The sequence below is a fragment of the Salminus brasiliensis genome, chromosome 23 (assembly GCF_030463535.1).
Source record: "Salminus brasiliensis chromosome 23, fSalBra1.hap2, whole genome shotgun sequence".
Classification (NCBI taxonomy): Eukaryota; Metazoa; Chordata; class Actinopteri; order Characiformes; family Bryconidae; genus Salminus; species Salminus brasiliensis.
In genome coordinates this window covers 6703765-6719542 of record NC_132900.1, presented here as the reverse complement: position 1 = coordinate 6719542, position 15778 = coordinate 6703765, and the positions used below count along the sequence as shown (strand labels likewise).

General features: G+C 43.9%; 1 protein-coding gene across 1 annotated transcript in view; it reads right to left on the bottom strand.

The window, feature by feature from the left end:
- ncana (neurocan a) overlaps positions 1-15778 on the bottom strand; it is a 106273-nt gene that overhangs the window by 22442 nt on the left and 68053 nt on the right. Inside the window, exon 9 of the mRNA XM_072668553.1 lies at positions 6583-6687. Within this exon, the coding sequence (XP_072524654.1) occupies positions 6583-6687 (105 nt within the window). The remainder of the gene's footprint in view (positions 1-6582; positions 6688-15778) is intronic.

Below are 15778 nucleotides of genomic sequence, written 5' to 3'. Positions count from 1 at the left end.
TCCATAATGGACATAATCTGTTTAAGGGCATGGGTTATGTCGAGGATATGCATCACGGTTCAGGTAATGTAGTACCTTGCCATGTCAGTGCCGCGGAGGCTCACGGGGAGGCAGGGTATGTGTCGGAGCTCAGTTGTGGGTGCCCCTCGTTTCCCAGCGCTGCCGCAACAAATCACAGCGCCATAAAAACCTAACGAGGAAAGTTGTCACAACATTTCAAACTTCTGCGAGTCCTGTGACTGGCTTTCCCACCATCATCTTCCACTCCATACCTGGTTGTCAAGCACGAGCCTTCCTGCCTGCTCCACGATCCGCTCACAACAGCACGTACATGCTGACGGCTTCACCACGTGCAGTCTCTCCCATGTCAATCCAGCCCGGAGGCTGCTGGGATTTTTTACATGGGGGAGGGCATGTGCGGCAAGCAGCTGAGCACTAGCTCATGTCTCAGAATGTGTGCAGACCCCTGCCATGCATGTCAGTGAAGTACAGAGCCTGTCATCACACGGCAGACTTTTTTCCTCAGGAGGAGAACTTTATGAGCTCTGAGCGCACGGAGCAAGGCCTCTGCGTATACGGCCTTATAAAAGCTTTACGGGGGCTTTTACGGCGATACTGCACTTGAATTTAACTGCTCGCAAATATAATGCATCAGGTTGCGATACGGACTGAGTAGCAGCCTGGTAATAAAGTTGAAGTGCTCTTGCCGCACTTTCCCGGTGGCCAAGGCTGGATTAATGCTGGCCTAATGACACGAGGATGGATGCAACCTCTATCCTATGAAAGGATCATTTCTCCAAGTTGGGTTGTGCTTAACCTCCTATTTCCATATAGTATATGATATCATAGCAAATGGAAAAGAGCATGTTTGACAAAGAAAGCTTTCCAGGATAAAGCAATCTTATTTTCTATGTGTGTGAAATAGGCCCATATCATGGAACAACAAGTCAAGTAACAGAGTTTGATGTAATATAAGCTCCCAGGACCTTGGTCGTCTTGCGTGTTTAAGGTGGTAGTAACTTCAGGCTCCTGCAGATGGCATTGCACAAGAATGGTCAGGCTGTAAATACCTGTGGGGTGTGCGACGAGATTCATAGATTGAGAAGAGTTGGTATAGTGCAATAAAGGTCTTGGTTGATAAATAAAAAATGGGCTGCAAAGCAGATATCGACATGGTTGACAAAAACAACTGATTGCATTTGGGCATGCTGAAGGCTATAGTGTGAAGGAAGTAGCTGAAATTGCAGGCGTATAAAAAGCATTCGGTCATATGGGTCTACCAGCAGTGGCAGAAATCCCCGTCTACTGGAAATTCTCATCAGAATTGCTGCAGACAGGGACCGCCGGTAGGTTTCACAGGTGGAGCACTTTTTTGTGTTCTCTGGAATGATGATGCTCCATCCAGTAATTCCCACTTGACTTTAGAATTTTGGACAGAACAGAACTTTTCGTTTACTTTATTGTGGACACTTATCACACAAACACCAGCTTCTGATTGAAAGATGCATTGCATTGAAGGGGATGCTTTTGAATAAAGTTAGTATTTGGACTCGAACTTGGAAATGAATGGGATACATTGTTGTGCAGCAACATATCCCGTTCATTTCCGATGGGAACAGATGCTTCACAATGGGGACCATTAGAACATGTCGCTGTGCGTTGATGTGCCGCAGTACTGTAAATGCAGCATTAAAATAATAATAATAATAAGCTGAACGAAATTTACATTTTGGAATGACCAATTCAGAGTCCAGCATTTTCCCATCATTTACACAGAATATCAGACTCTCAGATAAGGGCAGAAAATTCATTTTCCATGATTCATGCCCTTTAATTGCTTCTGGGCTGAGGCAGAGCAAACAGCCAGGGGCAATGCTACAGGGCTCTGAAAACCTGAGTACAAAGGTGGACAGTGAGACACTGAACTGAGCCTACATGACAGGAGATGACCTCAGCAGATGACCACAGCTGGCCACTTTGCTATGACACATACTCACAGCGGAACAGGACGATGGCTGTCCGAGTTCATTCAGGCTAACATTGAATCCCTATGATCCCAGTCGTGCACCTTAAATTACTTTAGGTCAACTAAAACTGATATTACCGGGTCAAAAAACAACCTCACAAGCTTCAAATGGTTCCAGAAGCACTTTTGGTTCCATGCAGAAGCATGTTTGTAACAAAGATGTGCACAGAGATGTGGACGTAATGGTTCTTGAATAGGACTCTCTGGAGCCGATAATGCCCCATGCCCCCCAATGCCAGGCATGGACAACAGGGGTATAACGTCCCCCAGCATTGATCTGTGGAGCAGTGGAACTGTGTTCTCTGGAATGATGGATGATGCCCCATCCAATACTTTTGGTGTGAGTTGTGTAGTTGGTGATGCGGTGGGGTGGTGAATATACAAACATCCTGTCCTCACTAACTCTCTTGTCACTAAATGCAATCAAATGCTCACAGCAATGCTCCAGAATCTTCTTCCCTGGACAAAGGCAGGATAAACTCTTTTTTAAATACTTTTGATTTTGGAAGAAATAATGAATGAGCAGGTGTCCCAATACTTTTGTCCATGTAGTGTATGTCATTTGTCGTAAAGGCCTTATGAACACTGCCATTCAGTAAAGTGTTACTCATCGTCGCTGTCATGCAAAATCCTTGTATCTCCATTTTTGGATTTGTTGTTCATTTGGAAGTTTTTGCGTGACAGCGACGGCATGTTGCCCGAGGGCCTAATTCCCCATAGCATTTTCTGCTACTACTGACCATACAGCATTTACCTAGCCAGGTTTTACACTAGTATGTTGACCATATGGCCAATTCTCAAACTTTATCCAAGTTGAAAAAGTGAATCCATAGCATTCAAGAGAAGACAGCAGAGACACTGCGACGGCGCACTGTTTATATGTCCCTAACAAGCTGTATATGATATATTTATCTACAGTTTGTCAGAAGGAGAGGACAGCGTAGGAGTGGGTCATTCAAGTCGTCACCGCCGAGAGAGCCAAGGTCATTTTCTATTCCCTCAGCCTCACCACGCACTTTTGCACCTTATGAATATTTGATCCGCTTATGCATTATGCAAACAGGTTTGGCTCTGCGAAGCCGCACAGCTGCTGCAAACCTACGGGCTCCGCAAACGGCAGCTTCTCTCCATGTTTCATGCGCCGTGTTTCCTGTCTCCTGCTCGGCCCGATAACTTTGTCATGGCGCAGATCATTGAAATCAGATTAATGCAGATTTGCGAAGCTGGCCTTGAAATATGAAAATGACTGTGCAATGCTGTTATGAAACTCAGGTAGATCAAATCATCGTTGAGGTGAACGTGATTAGAACTCACGCGCAGCACAGAATGACTGATGGGAGAGGAAAGAAATGAGGACAGTATAACGTATTCCAAAAAATACTGTCATTTACAAGCGACCAGATGAGAAATATGGCCTTAAAAGAGGCAGCTTGGTAGGACATCATTTCACAACTGCTATTATCATTAACTGCTCAGTCATTGCTACAGCAGAAGCAAATTACGTAAAGTGGGGACTTTAAGCAACGATGGCAGCAGGGACTGCTGATAGCTAATAGCAGGAGGGGAAAGGACTGTTCTGAGCATGTGCTCAGAACCCACAGCTTCCTGCTGCCTTTTTTGTTATTACCAATTCCCACCCACTAGCTGGGATTACCCGATCCTACCACTTAAAATGATAAAATGACTGATTAACTCAACTTAGCTCAGTCAAACTTTTCCCAAACTCACATCCTGTCCTTCTGCCTCTTCAGTTTCGTCAACAGTACATACTGAGCTGAGCTGTAAGATGTTTAGTCTGTGGCTCCTCCCTCTCAATTTGTTAACTCTATATTCCCATCTGCAGGTTAGAACCCCCCCATCACATGGCGCCCCCAGACTGGGAGGCCTTTAACAATGGAGAACTGAGCAGATGCTGGCATTTGATTCTACAGTCTCCTCACAGTTGATGAGCTGCAGTTAGACTGTAGGGTCACCCTAGAGTTGCGAGATTCCACTATATAATAACACAGTTCTAAGTAAATGTACCTTGGACATAGAAACATACATATTTCACAGCTCTGGGCTGGCACAACTGTCTAACTGCCTGCTTATGACAGGAGACTATCAGTTTGAATCCCATCCACATCACAACCACATCACAAGGCCTTTCCCCATGTAATAGAGGACGTTCTAACCTGCAGATGAGAGCAAGCAGGAAACAAATAGCGGGGGAGGAGTCACAGACTAAACGACTTAGACAATACTTAATCAATTTGAGCTGCAGCTCATTTCCTAATGCTTTTTGAGGCGTTGGAGTTAGGACTAAAGTTTTGACTAAATTCAAAAAGGCTCTGTAATGTTGAGTTACTTCACTCTGTTAGGTTGGTCTGCCTCTTAATATTGTACAGTGTATTCATAGCAGTTACTGAATCATTTGCAGTAGTTAGTCAATAGTACACCTTAAGATTGATAACTGAATAATAAGCCTGTAGTCGAAGGGTCAACGCAGACCAGTTCTAAATGCATTAGGGCAAATTAAATTATTCTCTTATCCTAAAACTGACCCTGACTCACACTGAAAATCAAAAGGAGCCAGAACGATTAGATTGATTGGAAAGGGCAGAAGAGTAAAAGTGGAAAGGACAATGCCCTTCCCTGACCCCTTGACCTCACCAATCACATCTCTGTGTCTCTCTCATGATGGAACACTTGACCTTTGACCTCAGTAATGTGCTGCATATTGACCCTTGTCCTCGCCACAGATGGGATCCTCACTCCTTCTTCACTTTTATATTACATGAATTTGTTAGGAAAGAGCCAGCTACAGATACACTGATACCCAACTGATTTTCAGATTTTTTTTTGTTAATCTTTTTGGTCGTTTTGGTCATTTTTGTGTATAATATCTACAATTCTAAATGAATACAATTCGGTATAAGTATATCAAATATGCAGTGTAATATTTGTGTAGAGTTTTATATTGTTATGAATGAAAAAAGGAAATTCTACCAATTTTCCAAGATTTCTGCATAATTCAATTGTCCAAGTGAAATGCCCTCTAACCTGCCCTAGCTCACAGTGACTCACGGTATACATTCCCACAGATTTGACTTAACTGCAAAAAAACAACCAAAAAAAAATCCCGCAGTTATGAATTTGTTTGCTTGTTGACAGATGTCAAGGGCCAGGCTTGCACACATTTCTTTAACAAATTCTGTATCTCACGGGGTAGAGCTCGCTAAGTTGCGTCGCCCATCATCTCAATACAATGTGTGTACACTGAAGTGAAGGCGGAAAGCGTTCGGTATCCGCCTCACAAACGGCGAGCTGATTTATTCCGGCTGGCACAGAGACTCAGACAGAGTTGTAAATAACTGCGGCAAAGAGGCCTCTGAAAGCTCTGACAACACTCAAACAGCAGAGCGTTCAAATACAGCAGCAGCCCTACCAGCATCGAAGTATGGGGGGGTAAAAGAGCAAGAGAACGGCAACCTGATGAAGATGTTCATCATGTGTTTACACTGTTGTGGAGGGGCTTGAAAAACGGCTTCATTTACAGAGTATAAAATGCAGCGTGAGTGCAGTGTTTACTCATATTGTGATGTGTATTATATTTACATTTCTATGTTAAATAATATATAAATTTATTACAATAAAATATTTATTTAACAAATTACATCCACATGCATCATATGCTGCGTTCATAAGTTCATAAGCATCCCTTTTTGTACTAGTGTGGTAGTGTGTTCCCCATATCCAACATACAGTGACACACCAAATCCCATTGAGCTGGACATATTGAGCTGGACATTAACAGACACTGCAATGGGAATTTTGTTGGTTACGCGTGTTTCAGGTATAGAGATGCTGCATGAAATACCATGTAACATACACAGGACACACACACCCTGCATACTGTATATACATTGAGTCTGCATGTACAGTGTTGTGGTATAGTGGTGTATGCATATATGTAACATATACACTGTGTATGTTGTAATATGTAACATACACAATGTATACAGTTCAGTTCAGCTACTTTACGACGTACTTCAATACTGACACTGGTGTTTAACTGCACATGCACAGATTTTACAGTTTAGTTATTTAACAGGATGCTCTGGAGGAGGCACACATGAGTCCCCATGCCCAATATAGTGGAACTGACTTCTCTAGAGTGCTGGAGCTCCCGCCAATATCTCTTAAGTTTGAGTGACCTCACTAATGCCCTCAAGGCCGAATGCCATCAAATCCTCACGGCAATGTTACAAAACCTAGTATAAGCCTGTTGCAGAGGAGGAGAGGAAAGACACTTTCTATTATTATCCTTGATTTAAAAAACAAATCTGGTGGAGCAGGTGTCTACAAACATTTGGCCATATATATATATATATAGTATGCTACCATACTGTATATATATATGTTGTAGTTTATACAGAACATGTTGCGTATTATATACATTTATAGTACACTATATATTATACAGAACACTGCAGCGTGTGTGTGTGTGTGTGTGTGTGTGTACACAGTGTTTATGGTCATACATAGGATGTTTACAGCTGAATGCAGAAACTCACCAATCTCGCAGCTTTCTCCAGTGTAGCCCTGTGGGCAGAAGCAGCGGAAGCCTTCACCATCCGGGAGACATGTTCCTCCATGCAAACAGCTGCATCTGTCTGTGGCTGTGGAGTTAAAACACACACACACACACACACACACAGAGACACACACAGGTCATTAACTGTTGTGGCTCCCAGACAGCTCTGTCACAATCTGTCGCTCATTAGAAAGCTGGCAGGCACACACAGACGTGACCCACGGTGCGGAACTCACTCGTGCCTTTCACACACCATGATGGAACTCAAAACACACACTGGCCATTACCATATTTATAACCTCAGGGAGAGAGGAGTTAGGCTTAAGACAGACACTACAGTTCAGAAGTCTGGAACCACTGTTTTCCATAATATGAAGCTGATTAGACGGTAGATGAATATCAATATATATGTAAATATGATTCTAATTCTGTTACTTTATACTTTTTTTATATTTGTTTGTCGAATTGTTCCCTTTTTTCTCCCAATTTGGTGCTGCCTGTTTACCCCCCATTCATAGCTCCCCCTAGTATTAGAAATGCTTCTGACGCTAGGAGGGTAAGGACTGATACATGTGAAGTCAGCCAAGGCCTCTTTCTGAACTTCTGCCAATGCGGCAGTGCCAGGCAGCCGACACGCTCAGAGGAAAGCGTTGGGTCCCCAGCTTCGCAAAACTACAGCTAAGAGATGCATGTGCCAGCCAACATCGCATTAAGAGTGTTTAGAGGAGAGAGCGCCATCTACCCACCCCGGAAAGAGCACGGCTCTCCTGGATTCCGGACGCTGATGGCAAAGCTGCATGGTTTGGGATTCGAACCCCTGAGTTACCCGACGCCCCCATAACGTTATAACTTAGTTTCGAATAAACTTAGTAAAAAGTTGTTGATTTGAGCCAAAAAATGCTGTTTACCACCCTGTTACTTTACCCCAGATGGAAACCCTGATTTCCTTTTATTAAGGTCTCGTGCAAAAAGGCCGCTAAGCTCTGCTTGTACTGGCTGGTTAACGCCACAAGCGTTACAGAAGTCACATATTAACTTTAACACTGTAACACAAACACGCTAATGATTCCAGTGTCTTTCAGATTTTCTTGCTGTCCTCTTGCTGTGCCCCCTCAGCGTGATTTACTGTTAGCAGACTGAAAAAATGGTTAGCTTGTCCTACTTGTTTCCCTGGCTTTGGCTTTCTCAAGTCTTACCAGTAATAAAAATAACCCCTTCTGGTGCATGTTTAGCTCCAGTTTGGTTCAGCTGAGGTAGTCCAGGTTGTCTTTGAGTGAGCAGACATTGCAGAGGAGAGATGGTAATAGTTGGTGTTGGCTAGCGTTAGCTGTTAGCTTAGCACAGATCCTCATTTGCTCCCCCTGGCTTTCCATCGTCGCGTGCTGAGTTTGAGCTCCCCTTCAGCAGACCTGCCACTGGAAAAGCCATGGCCCTGAGCTTTGGTTCACATTGCAACCCCTATTCCCATGACTAGCAGAGTCTGAAGGCGATGAGCTGCTCTCCAGTATCAACAACACCATATTCTCAAGTCATTTTACCATTTCGCCAGCTAGTCGGTTGGGTATTTGTACATTTAGGGGGTTGAAAATATAGCACGTCAGGATTAAATTTTGGGTGTTTTGGAATTTTTTAATTTTTTAATTTCCGTGCTCTGTTTTGATTATGCTGGATTTTCCAACCGAACAGTGTTCATGGTATGTCACTTCCATGTATCAAACTCTCATTCTTTAACAATGCCAGAGTAAATACCAAGGTTTGACAGTCTATGGCACCTTTAATACTGTAATATCTTATTCCCAAGATACATTCAATACTGCATAAACTACTTAAGAACATGTTTGTGTCTTAAACCACGGTTCGTAATCCTCTGTAAATCTACATGATAATCTAATGACAGGAGATCCCAAACTTCTGAATGGCAGCATGAAGCCTCCCTATGGGTTTGCCTCAGAGGCTTGGTTTTAATTATGCAGAGTTCCAGCCTGGTTGTTACAGCAAGGGGCAAGAGGTCGCCCACTTGGATGGCAGCAATATGCACAGAAATTACAGCAAACATATGGCAGCACATCTATACTCAGACCCCAAGCGTGTCTAAAACCCTGTGTTTTTTGGGCACGTACAGCTTAACTGCGCTTCAGAACCACAGTAACACAACGTGTAAACAACCCGGCGACACCGGTATAATACCCAGCAAACACAACCAACAGCGCTATAATAGCAAAAAGGCCGCTGTCTGCAGAAAGCGGGGTCTCTGACCCTGTCCTGTCCTACCGTCTCGGTACCAGCCTTTGCTTTTCTCTGCTTCAGTTCCTCTCTCTCTCTTTCAAGCAAAGACCTGAGTCAGCCAGCAGCTGTGTTCTAGCGGCGCTTACTGAGGCTTGTAATAGGCTTCCAGAGCTGTGGTTCAGCGCTCGGTGCGCTCTAATGTGTCTCTGCCTGTTGGATGTGCTCTGATGTCGACCTGCATTGTGTCAGACTTGTCTGAACAACATGAACTGCAGCGAAGCTCAGATATACACTGCCCTATAGAGAAAGGAAGGAAAGTGAGTGAGCGATAGAGAGAGAGAGAGAGAGAGAGAGAGAGAGAGAGAGAGCTTGTTTCAAAACAATCTACTTTGGCTTATGAGCCACCGAACCAGAGAAATCTGTCTGCCTCTGAGATAGCTACTCCAGGTACACTGATTGCCTGCTGGGATTACTCCTGGCTGGCCTTTATTGACACTGTGTACAGTAGTGTTGACAGTCAATGGTCAAACACCTAATACATGTTAGCCTATGCCTGAGAGAGACGGTGCTGCTTTTAAAGGAGAACTGAGCTGACATTTCAAAATCTCTGTCTAATTCAGGGATTAAGGCGTACACATAGTGGTTCACTCAGAATGGTTCAGTGTGGAGAAATCTATTAACTCAGATTTCTTTACAGTGGTGATAGAACCAGGAGTCACAACGTCTACAACACCAAGCCTCACTGATTTCATTTACAGTCTCCAGTGAACCTACACATGTCTTCTGAGGACTTTGTGTAATGTTAATGATGGTAAAACAGTGGTAAAACTGGAGAAACAATCTTTCTATGGGGACAATTTTGCCTTAGAACGCTCTGCATGTAGGCCTACCTCTCCAGCACAGCTGAATTTATGAAAAAATAATACATTAAGCCAAAATCTCAAAATGTCAGGCGCCAGGTTGTGCACTTGTAACTATTTCATGCTGTTTTCATGTTTTTTGTGTTAAACAAATGATCTGTGGTAGCTTTTAGAGAAGACTGGTTCCTATCACTCCCATTGTGACGAACCCTGCCTCAGTACAATTTTCTAGAAAGCAGAATTTCACCCCACACCACTCTTAATAACTTTGTGCACAACCTTATCGTTTAATTATGGAGTTGTTTTGAAAAATCTGAATATTTAACTTGTATGTTCGCTCAGATGTGATCATTTAGGGCATGTTTGATGTCCTAGATTAGCCAATAAAGTGAAAACGTAACCCTGATTAAAGTTTACAGCCGCTCATTAGCATCGAGCATGCTTCCATTGTCCCCTCGAACCTACAACAAACTTGTTTATGTGTTTTGTTGCTTTATGACTTATTTATCTTTAAAATGGACAGTAGAAGTCTGCTCACTCTCTTCAAAAGGTAAAGGTGCACGTATTTGTCACTGTACAGCAAAATATGTCCTCCGCATTTAACCCGTCTGTGGTAGTGAACACACACCCACCCACCCAAAGCAGTGGGCAGCCAACTCCACACCCGGGGAGCAGAGAGGGTAAAGGGCCTTGCTCGAGGGCCCAACAGTGGCAGCTTGTCAAGCCTGGGAATTGAACCCACAACCCTGTTATTGATAGTCTGGTGCTCTAACCGCTGAGCCACCACTGCCCCACAGTGCCTAGTAACGTATTAGCGGTTTTATTTAGCGATGTAGACACAGCATCGCTACTGTTGACAGGACAAGACAAGACACCCATATTCACAGAAGGAATTCGGCCTCCATCTTTAACCCATCCAAGCAGTGAACACACACACATACACACTAGTGACGAAAGACACACAGTGACAGTGAACACACATGCCCAGAGCGGTCGGCAGCCATTGCTGCGGCGCCTCGGAGAGCAGAGAGGGTGAAGGGCCTTGCTCAAGGGCCCCAACAATGACAGCTTGCCGAGCCCGGATAAGAGCCTGGTGCTCTAACTATGTACATGAGTTTCTATGACTTTTTGGCTACTCGTTATCTCTGTTGCAGCTTTTTAGAGGCAGAATGCTTAATAATTTAACCTTAATTAAATAATTTAAGACAAGAGTACGGTCATTTACACATGTTATTAGCATGATGCTAATTAGTATGAGTACTACAAGTACTACTTGTCAGCTACTCGGTAGCTCTGTTGTAGCCTTTAGAGGCATGACGTGCTTCAGACATCTGGTTCCTAGCTATCGTTCCCATTGTGACCAATCCTACCTCACTAAACTTCTCGAAGATGAAGCGTCTCATCCCAAACCACTAATTTATGACCTTGTTCACCTCTTTACTATTTTCTATTCCCTGTTAGTTACTCGTTAGCTAGCTTGAAGAAACAGACTTCAGACACACGACTGCAGGTCCATTCGCGCGGCACTTGCGGGTTTCAGCTTCGGTTTCTTGCTTCTCTAATATCAGCAGGGAGGTGGATACTCAGTCTTGTGCCGAATCTGAATCTCAATAGCTGCTGAGAGCTGTGAAGGACACTGTAGAGCCACTAAGCAGCGCTAATCAGTGAGCTAATGCAGCTGATGCAGTGAGCTTAGCCCAGCCTTTTCAGCAGACCTGTGTTGTGCACTTCACACACTCTCCAGACGAAATAAACACTCTTTCACACTCTGGCTCACACTCTTTCTGTTTTGTCCCACTCTGTCACTCTGTCTCTCTCTCTTTCTCTCTCTGTCTCTGCTAGTCTGTTCCTCTTCATTGCTCGCTCTCTCTTTTTCTTTTCACTTCTATTTCTGTATTTCAGTCTTTGCCTCTTTTTTCTTTCCCTTTCGGTTCTGTTCTTTTCTTTTCCTCTCCTTCCTATCTGTCTTTTTTTTCTCTTGATCTGCCCCCCCCTCCTTTCATGTTTCTCTTCTTTTGCCCTGTCTCTTTTTCTCAGTTAATTGGCCTTCCCATCTCTTCCCACCCCCTCCCTCTCTCTCTTTCTCAGTCTCCCTCTCTCTCCCTTTCTTTTTTCTTTCTCCCTTTTCTTTCTCTCATTGTCCCTCTCACTCGCTCGCTCTTTCTCTCTTGCTCTCTCAGTGTCCCTCTGTCTGCCTTTCTTCTCTCTCTCTCTCTCTTTCTCTCTCTCTATGTCCCTTTATCTGCCTTTCTTTTTTCTTTCTCCCTCTCTCTCTCTCTCTCTCTCTCTCTCTTCCTCTCTCTCTATGTCCCTCTATCTGTCTCTCTCTTCTTTCCCATTTTCTCTCTGTTAATGTCCCCATCTCTCCCTTTCTTTTATTTCTTTCTCCCGTTTTTCTCTCTCTCTCACCACCTCTCTCTTCCTCAATGTCATTCTCTCTCATTTTGCTCCCCCTCTCTCTATCTCTCTTTCACTTTACTTTTTCTTTCTCCTTTTCTTTTCTCCCTGTCTCTCTATCTTTGTCCCTCTCTCTCCTTTTCTTTTGTCTTTCTCCCTTTCTTTCTTTTTTTTTTTTTTAACTTTTTTGTCCCTCTCTCTCTCTCTCTCTCTCTCCCCCCCGCTACACACACACACACACACACACACACACACACACACACACATATATATATATATATATATATATATATATATATATATGTGTGTGTGTGTGTGTGTGTGTTTATTCTTTATCCCCACCCCTCACTGTTTGTCTTGCTCCTGGCTCCCCCCTCCACCTCTTTTCTCCCTCGTTCTCTCTTTCTCTCTCTCGCCCTCTCATTCTCTCGCTTCGCTTTACAAACTCTCCTGACCACATTCAGTGCACTCGGGCTCTGTCGTCATAGTAACCGCACTGAGAGCAGGCCTCAGAAAAAAAAAAAAAAAACAGTGCACGAAACCCGACCCACCTATCATTCTCTTTCTCTCTCTCCACACCTCCCACCCCTTCGCACGTCTCTCTCTCTCAACCAACTGCCTCACGGCATTAATTACCAACCGCTCCGTGCTTTAAGTGGCCAGCGACAGCCCCGGCTTTAATTGGCTCGTTAGGCGCTTTCACCACATATGCTAATGAGCCTGGCATCTTCATTATGCGAAGGCTCGCGGATCTCTGGCACGGCCGTAATTATTTGGCGGCCACGCATTTACATAATCCCGCCGTTTGGTTTGTTTGCTTGGATAATTGTCTTTCTGAGGGCGAGAGGGGCACACACAGTGCAGGAAATCAATTAAGGGCAGCCAGCGTCCCTGCAGAGGTGAGAGGTTCTCAGCAATGGCCTTAAAGAACCCACATTCCTATTTGTTTTCCCTGAAGTCCACTTAGAATGTGGTTTCTGGTATCGAAAACAGCCACAAATCATTTCTACCTCACCATTTCCAACCTCTCCTTAACCTTAGAAATCAACAGTTTTGTTCGCATTAAACAGAGTCATATTTAAATGAGCTCTGTTGGGATTGGGTGCCCTGTTTTGAGCCTCAGTCTTTGGGATGTCTGGATCCTGGCAGCCAGGAAATTTTCTTCTACTGCATACACACTCTTAAAGGTGCTACAAAGGGTTCCTTACAAATATGGTTCCTTTTGTAATACCTTTATTTTTAAGAATGCAGCAAAAGCAACTCAACAGCACTTCAATATAAGAGGGGCGGGGGAAAAATGCTGTGGGCTGAATGGGTAATCATGTGTACACATGCTCATGCTTGTGACATCACAAGCACAACAAAGCTGTTTAGTCCACAGTCAGAGTGTGTAGACTGGGTTGCAGACATCCATAATACGTGGGCTAATGGGGTATAAAGCCCCCCAGCACTGAGCTGTGGAGCAGCGGAGCTGTGTTCTCTGGAATGATGAATGCTCCATCCAATACTTTTGGGAGAAATTGGCGATGAGGTGAGGTGGGGAGGTGATCATCCACCATTCTGGCCTCCCTAATGCTCTTGTTGCTGAAAGCAATCAAATCCACACAGCAATGCTCCAACATCTAGTAGAAAGCCTTCTTCCCTGGACAGTAGAGACAGTTATTCCAACACAAGCAGGATAAACTCTGGATTAACACCCTTGATATCAGAAGAAACAATCCCAATACTTTTGTCCGTATAGTGTATATGGCTTATATACTCATGCTCCTCAACATTTACATACATCCAGTACTTCAGTCCTTCTAAAGGGCAGTCTAAATGCAACTGCTACTTCTGGAGAATATAGCAGAAAGGCTAAAAAGGCTTAGAGCTAACGCTAGCCTGCTAGATGAAGGCTATCTGTGCAAAGGCCTGAGATGTATGGAATTCGGTGAAGCGAGAGGGCAGCAGTGCTAGGCTCCCTCTAACAGACTTTAATAAAATTAGCTAGTTAACAACAAACGATGCATTTCATTCAGTCCAGCTGGTGGTCACTTTCACGCATGTTAAATATCCTAGCAAGTTCCACTACCCTGCCCCTCAGATCACTTTCAGGCCAACACCAGCTTAATTAAGACCACAGTGGAGAACTGGATGCAGGCGACAGATATATGGCTTATTTTTGGAAGCTCTGAAGCTGACATCAGCATGCGGCATTAGGAACAATACTGAGAGGCAATACTGAGACACAATAGGTAGTGTGTGTGTGTGTGTGTGTGTGTGTGCGTGAGAGCTTGTGTGAGCTTGTGTGAATGTGTGTGTCTGCACTCCGTCCCCTATTCCAGCATCTGAGATTCTGCCCAGCAGACAGAGTGCATTGATTGACGCGTGATGTAACACACAAGGTCAAGGCAGGGCCTATAAACATTGCTGGAGAGAGGAGGGGGGGGGGGTGCTATGGTTGATTAAAAGTCAGAGTGAGTGAGTTCGATCTCCTCCAGCCTCGCTCTCTATAAAACTACCAGACTAAGGCACTGTTAAAGCTGGATTTAACCTTTTTTGTGCTCGCTATGCACTTTACTTAGTCATCAGCAGTAGCCACTAAGGAGAAAAGCTCCATGTGAACAGGGGTATGAATATAAAAAAGAAAGTAAAATAAATAAAAAGAAATATATACAATATATATTTATGCCCCTAAAATGTACATACGCCCACCCTAGTTCACCAGTAAAGCTGGTGGAATGGTAAAACACAACAGTGGCGTTGGGAAAATACTGTGTTGTTGATACTAGAGAGCAGCCATAAGACCTTAAGAGTATTGCTAGTTATGGAAATAAAGGTTGCCCAAGGTTGACCTTAAGACCTTAAGACTATTGCTAGTTATGGAAATAAAGGTTGCCATGGCAACCAGGCCTTGTTACCATGGATTTTCCTATGCCTGTGTCCACAAAAAAGGAGAGCTCAAGCAACTCAGCAAGCAACGAAGAGAATGCTGGGGGAGCAAATCTTTACCTGCGCTAGGCTAAAAGCTAACAATAACCAATACCGGTTCTTCCTGTCAACGCACAGCTCCCTTAAACATATCTGGTCTACCTGAACCAAACTGGAGCTAAACACACACCAGATGGAAAAGCACCAGCTTATTTGTTGTTTATAAAAGCCAATAAAAGCACAGCTTAGTGTTGTTTTTTTTTCCCTCAAAATTCATGAACACCAAGCCCCCTAACGGAAGCCTTTTAGGGTTAAATGCAGTGGCTACTGTGGGAAGCAAGGCTAAAAAAAGGGCTAAAAGGTAACGCCAGCCTTGAAGCACAGCTTGAAGAAGCCAGTGATGTGAGAGGGCATCTGTGCTAGGCTAACTGTAGCAGGCCCTACTGAAATGCTACTGCTACATGGCTACTGTGATGTGTAGCATCGACATACACTAGCCAATGAGAGCGAAGTTCATCATTTTATATTTATTCGTCTTAGCTATTTTTGATAGAGCCCACCATAAAAGGAAAAAATGGTGTGTTTCATGTGGAGGTAAAATAACAGGGTTGTAAATAGACTTGTAAAACCACACCTTAGCATTTTGCTATACTGTTTTTTACTTTTGTACATATTTTGAATCAGACCAATAGAAATGCTACAAAATGACTTGGGGGGGGGAGGGGGGGGGGACTTTTCCATGTACTTCCATTGAAAGTTAAGCTTTTTTCATTCTCTTGTTAA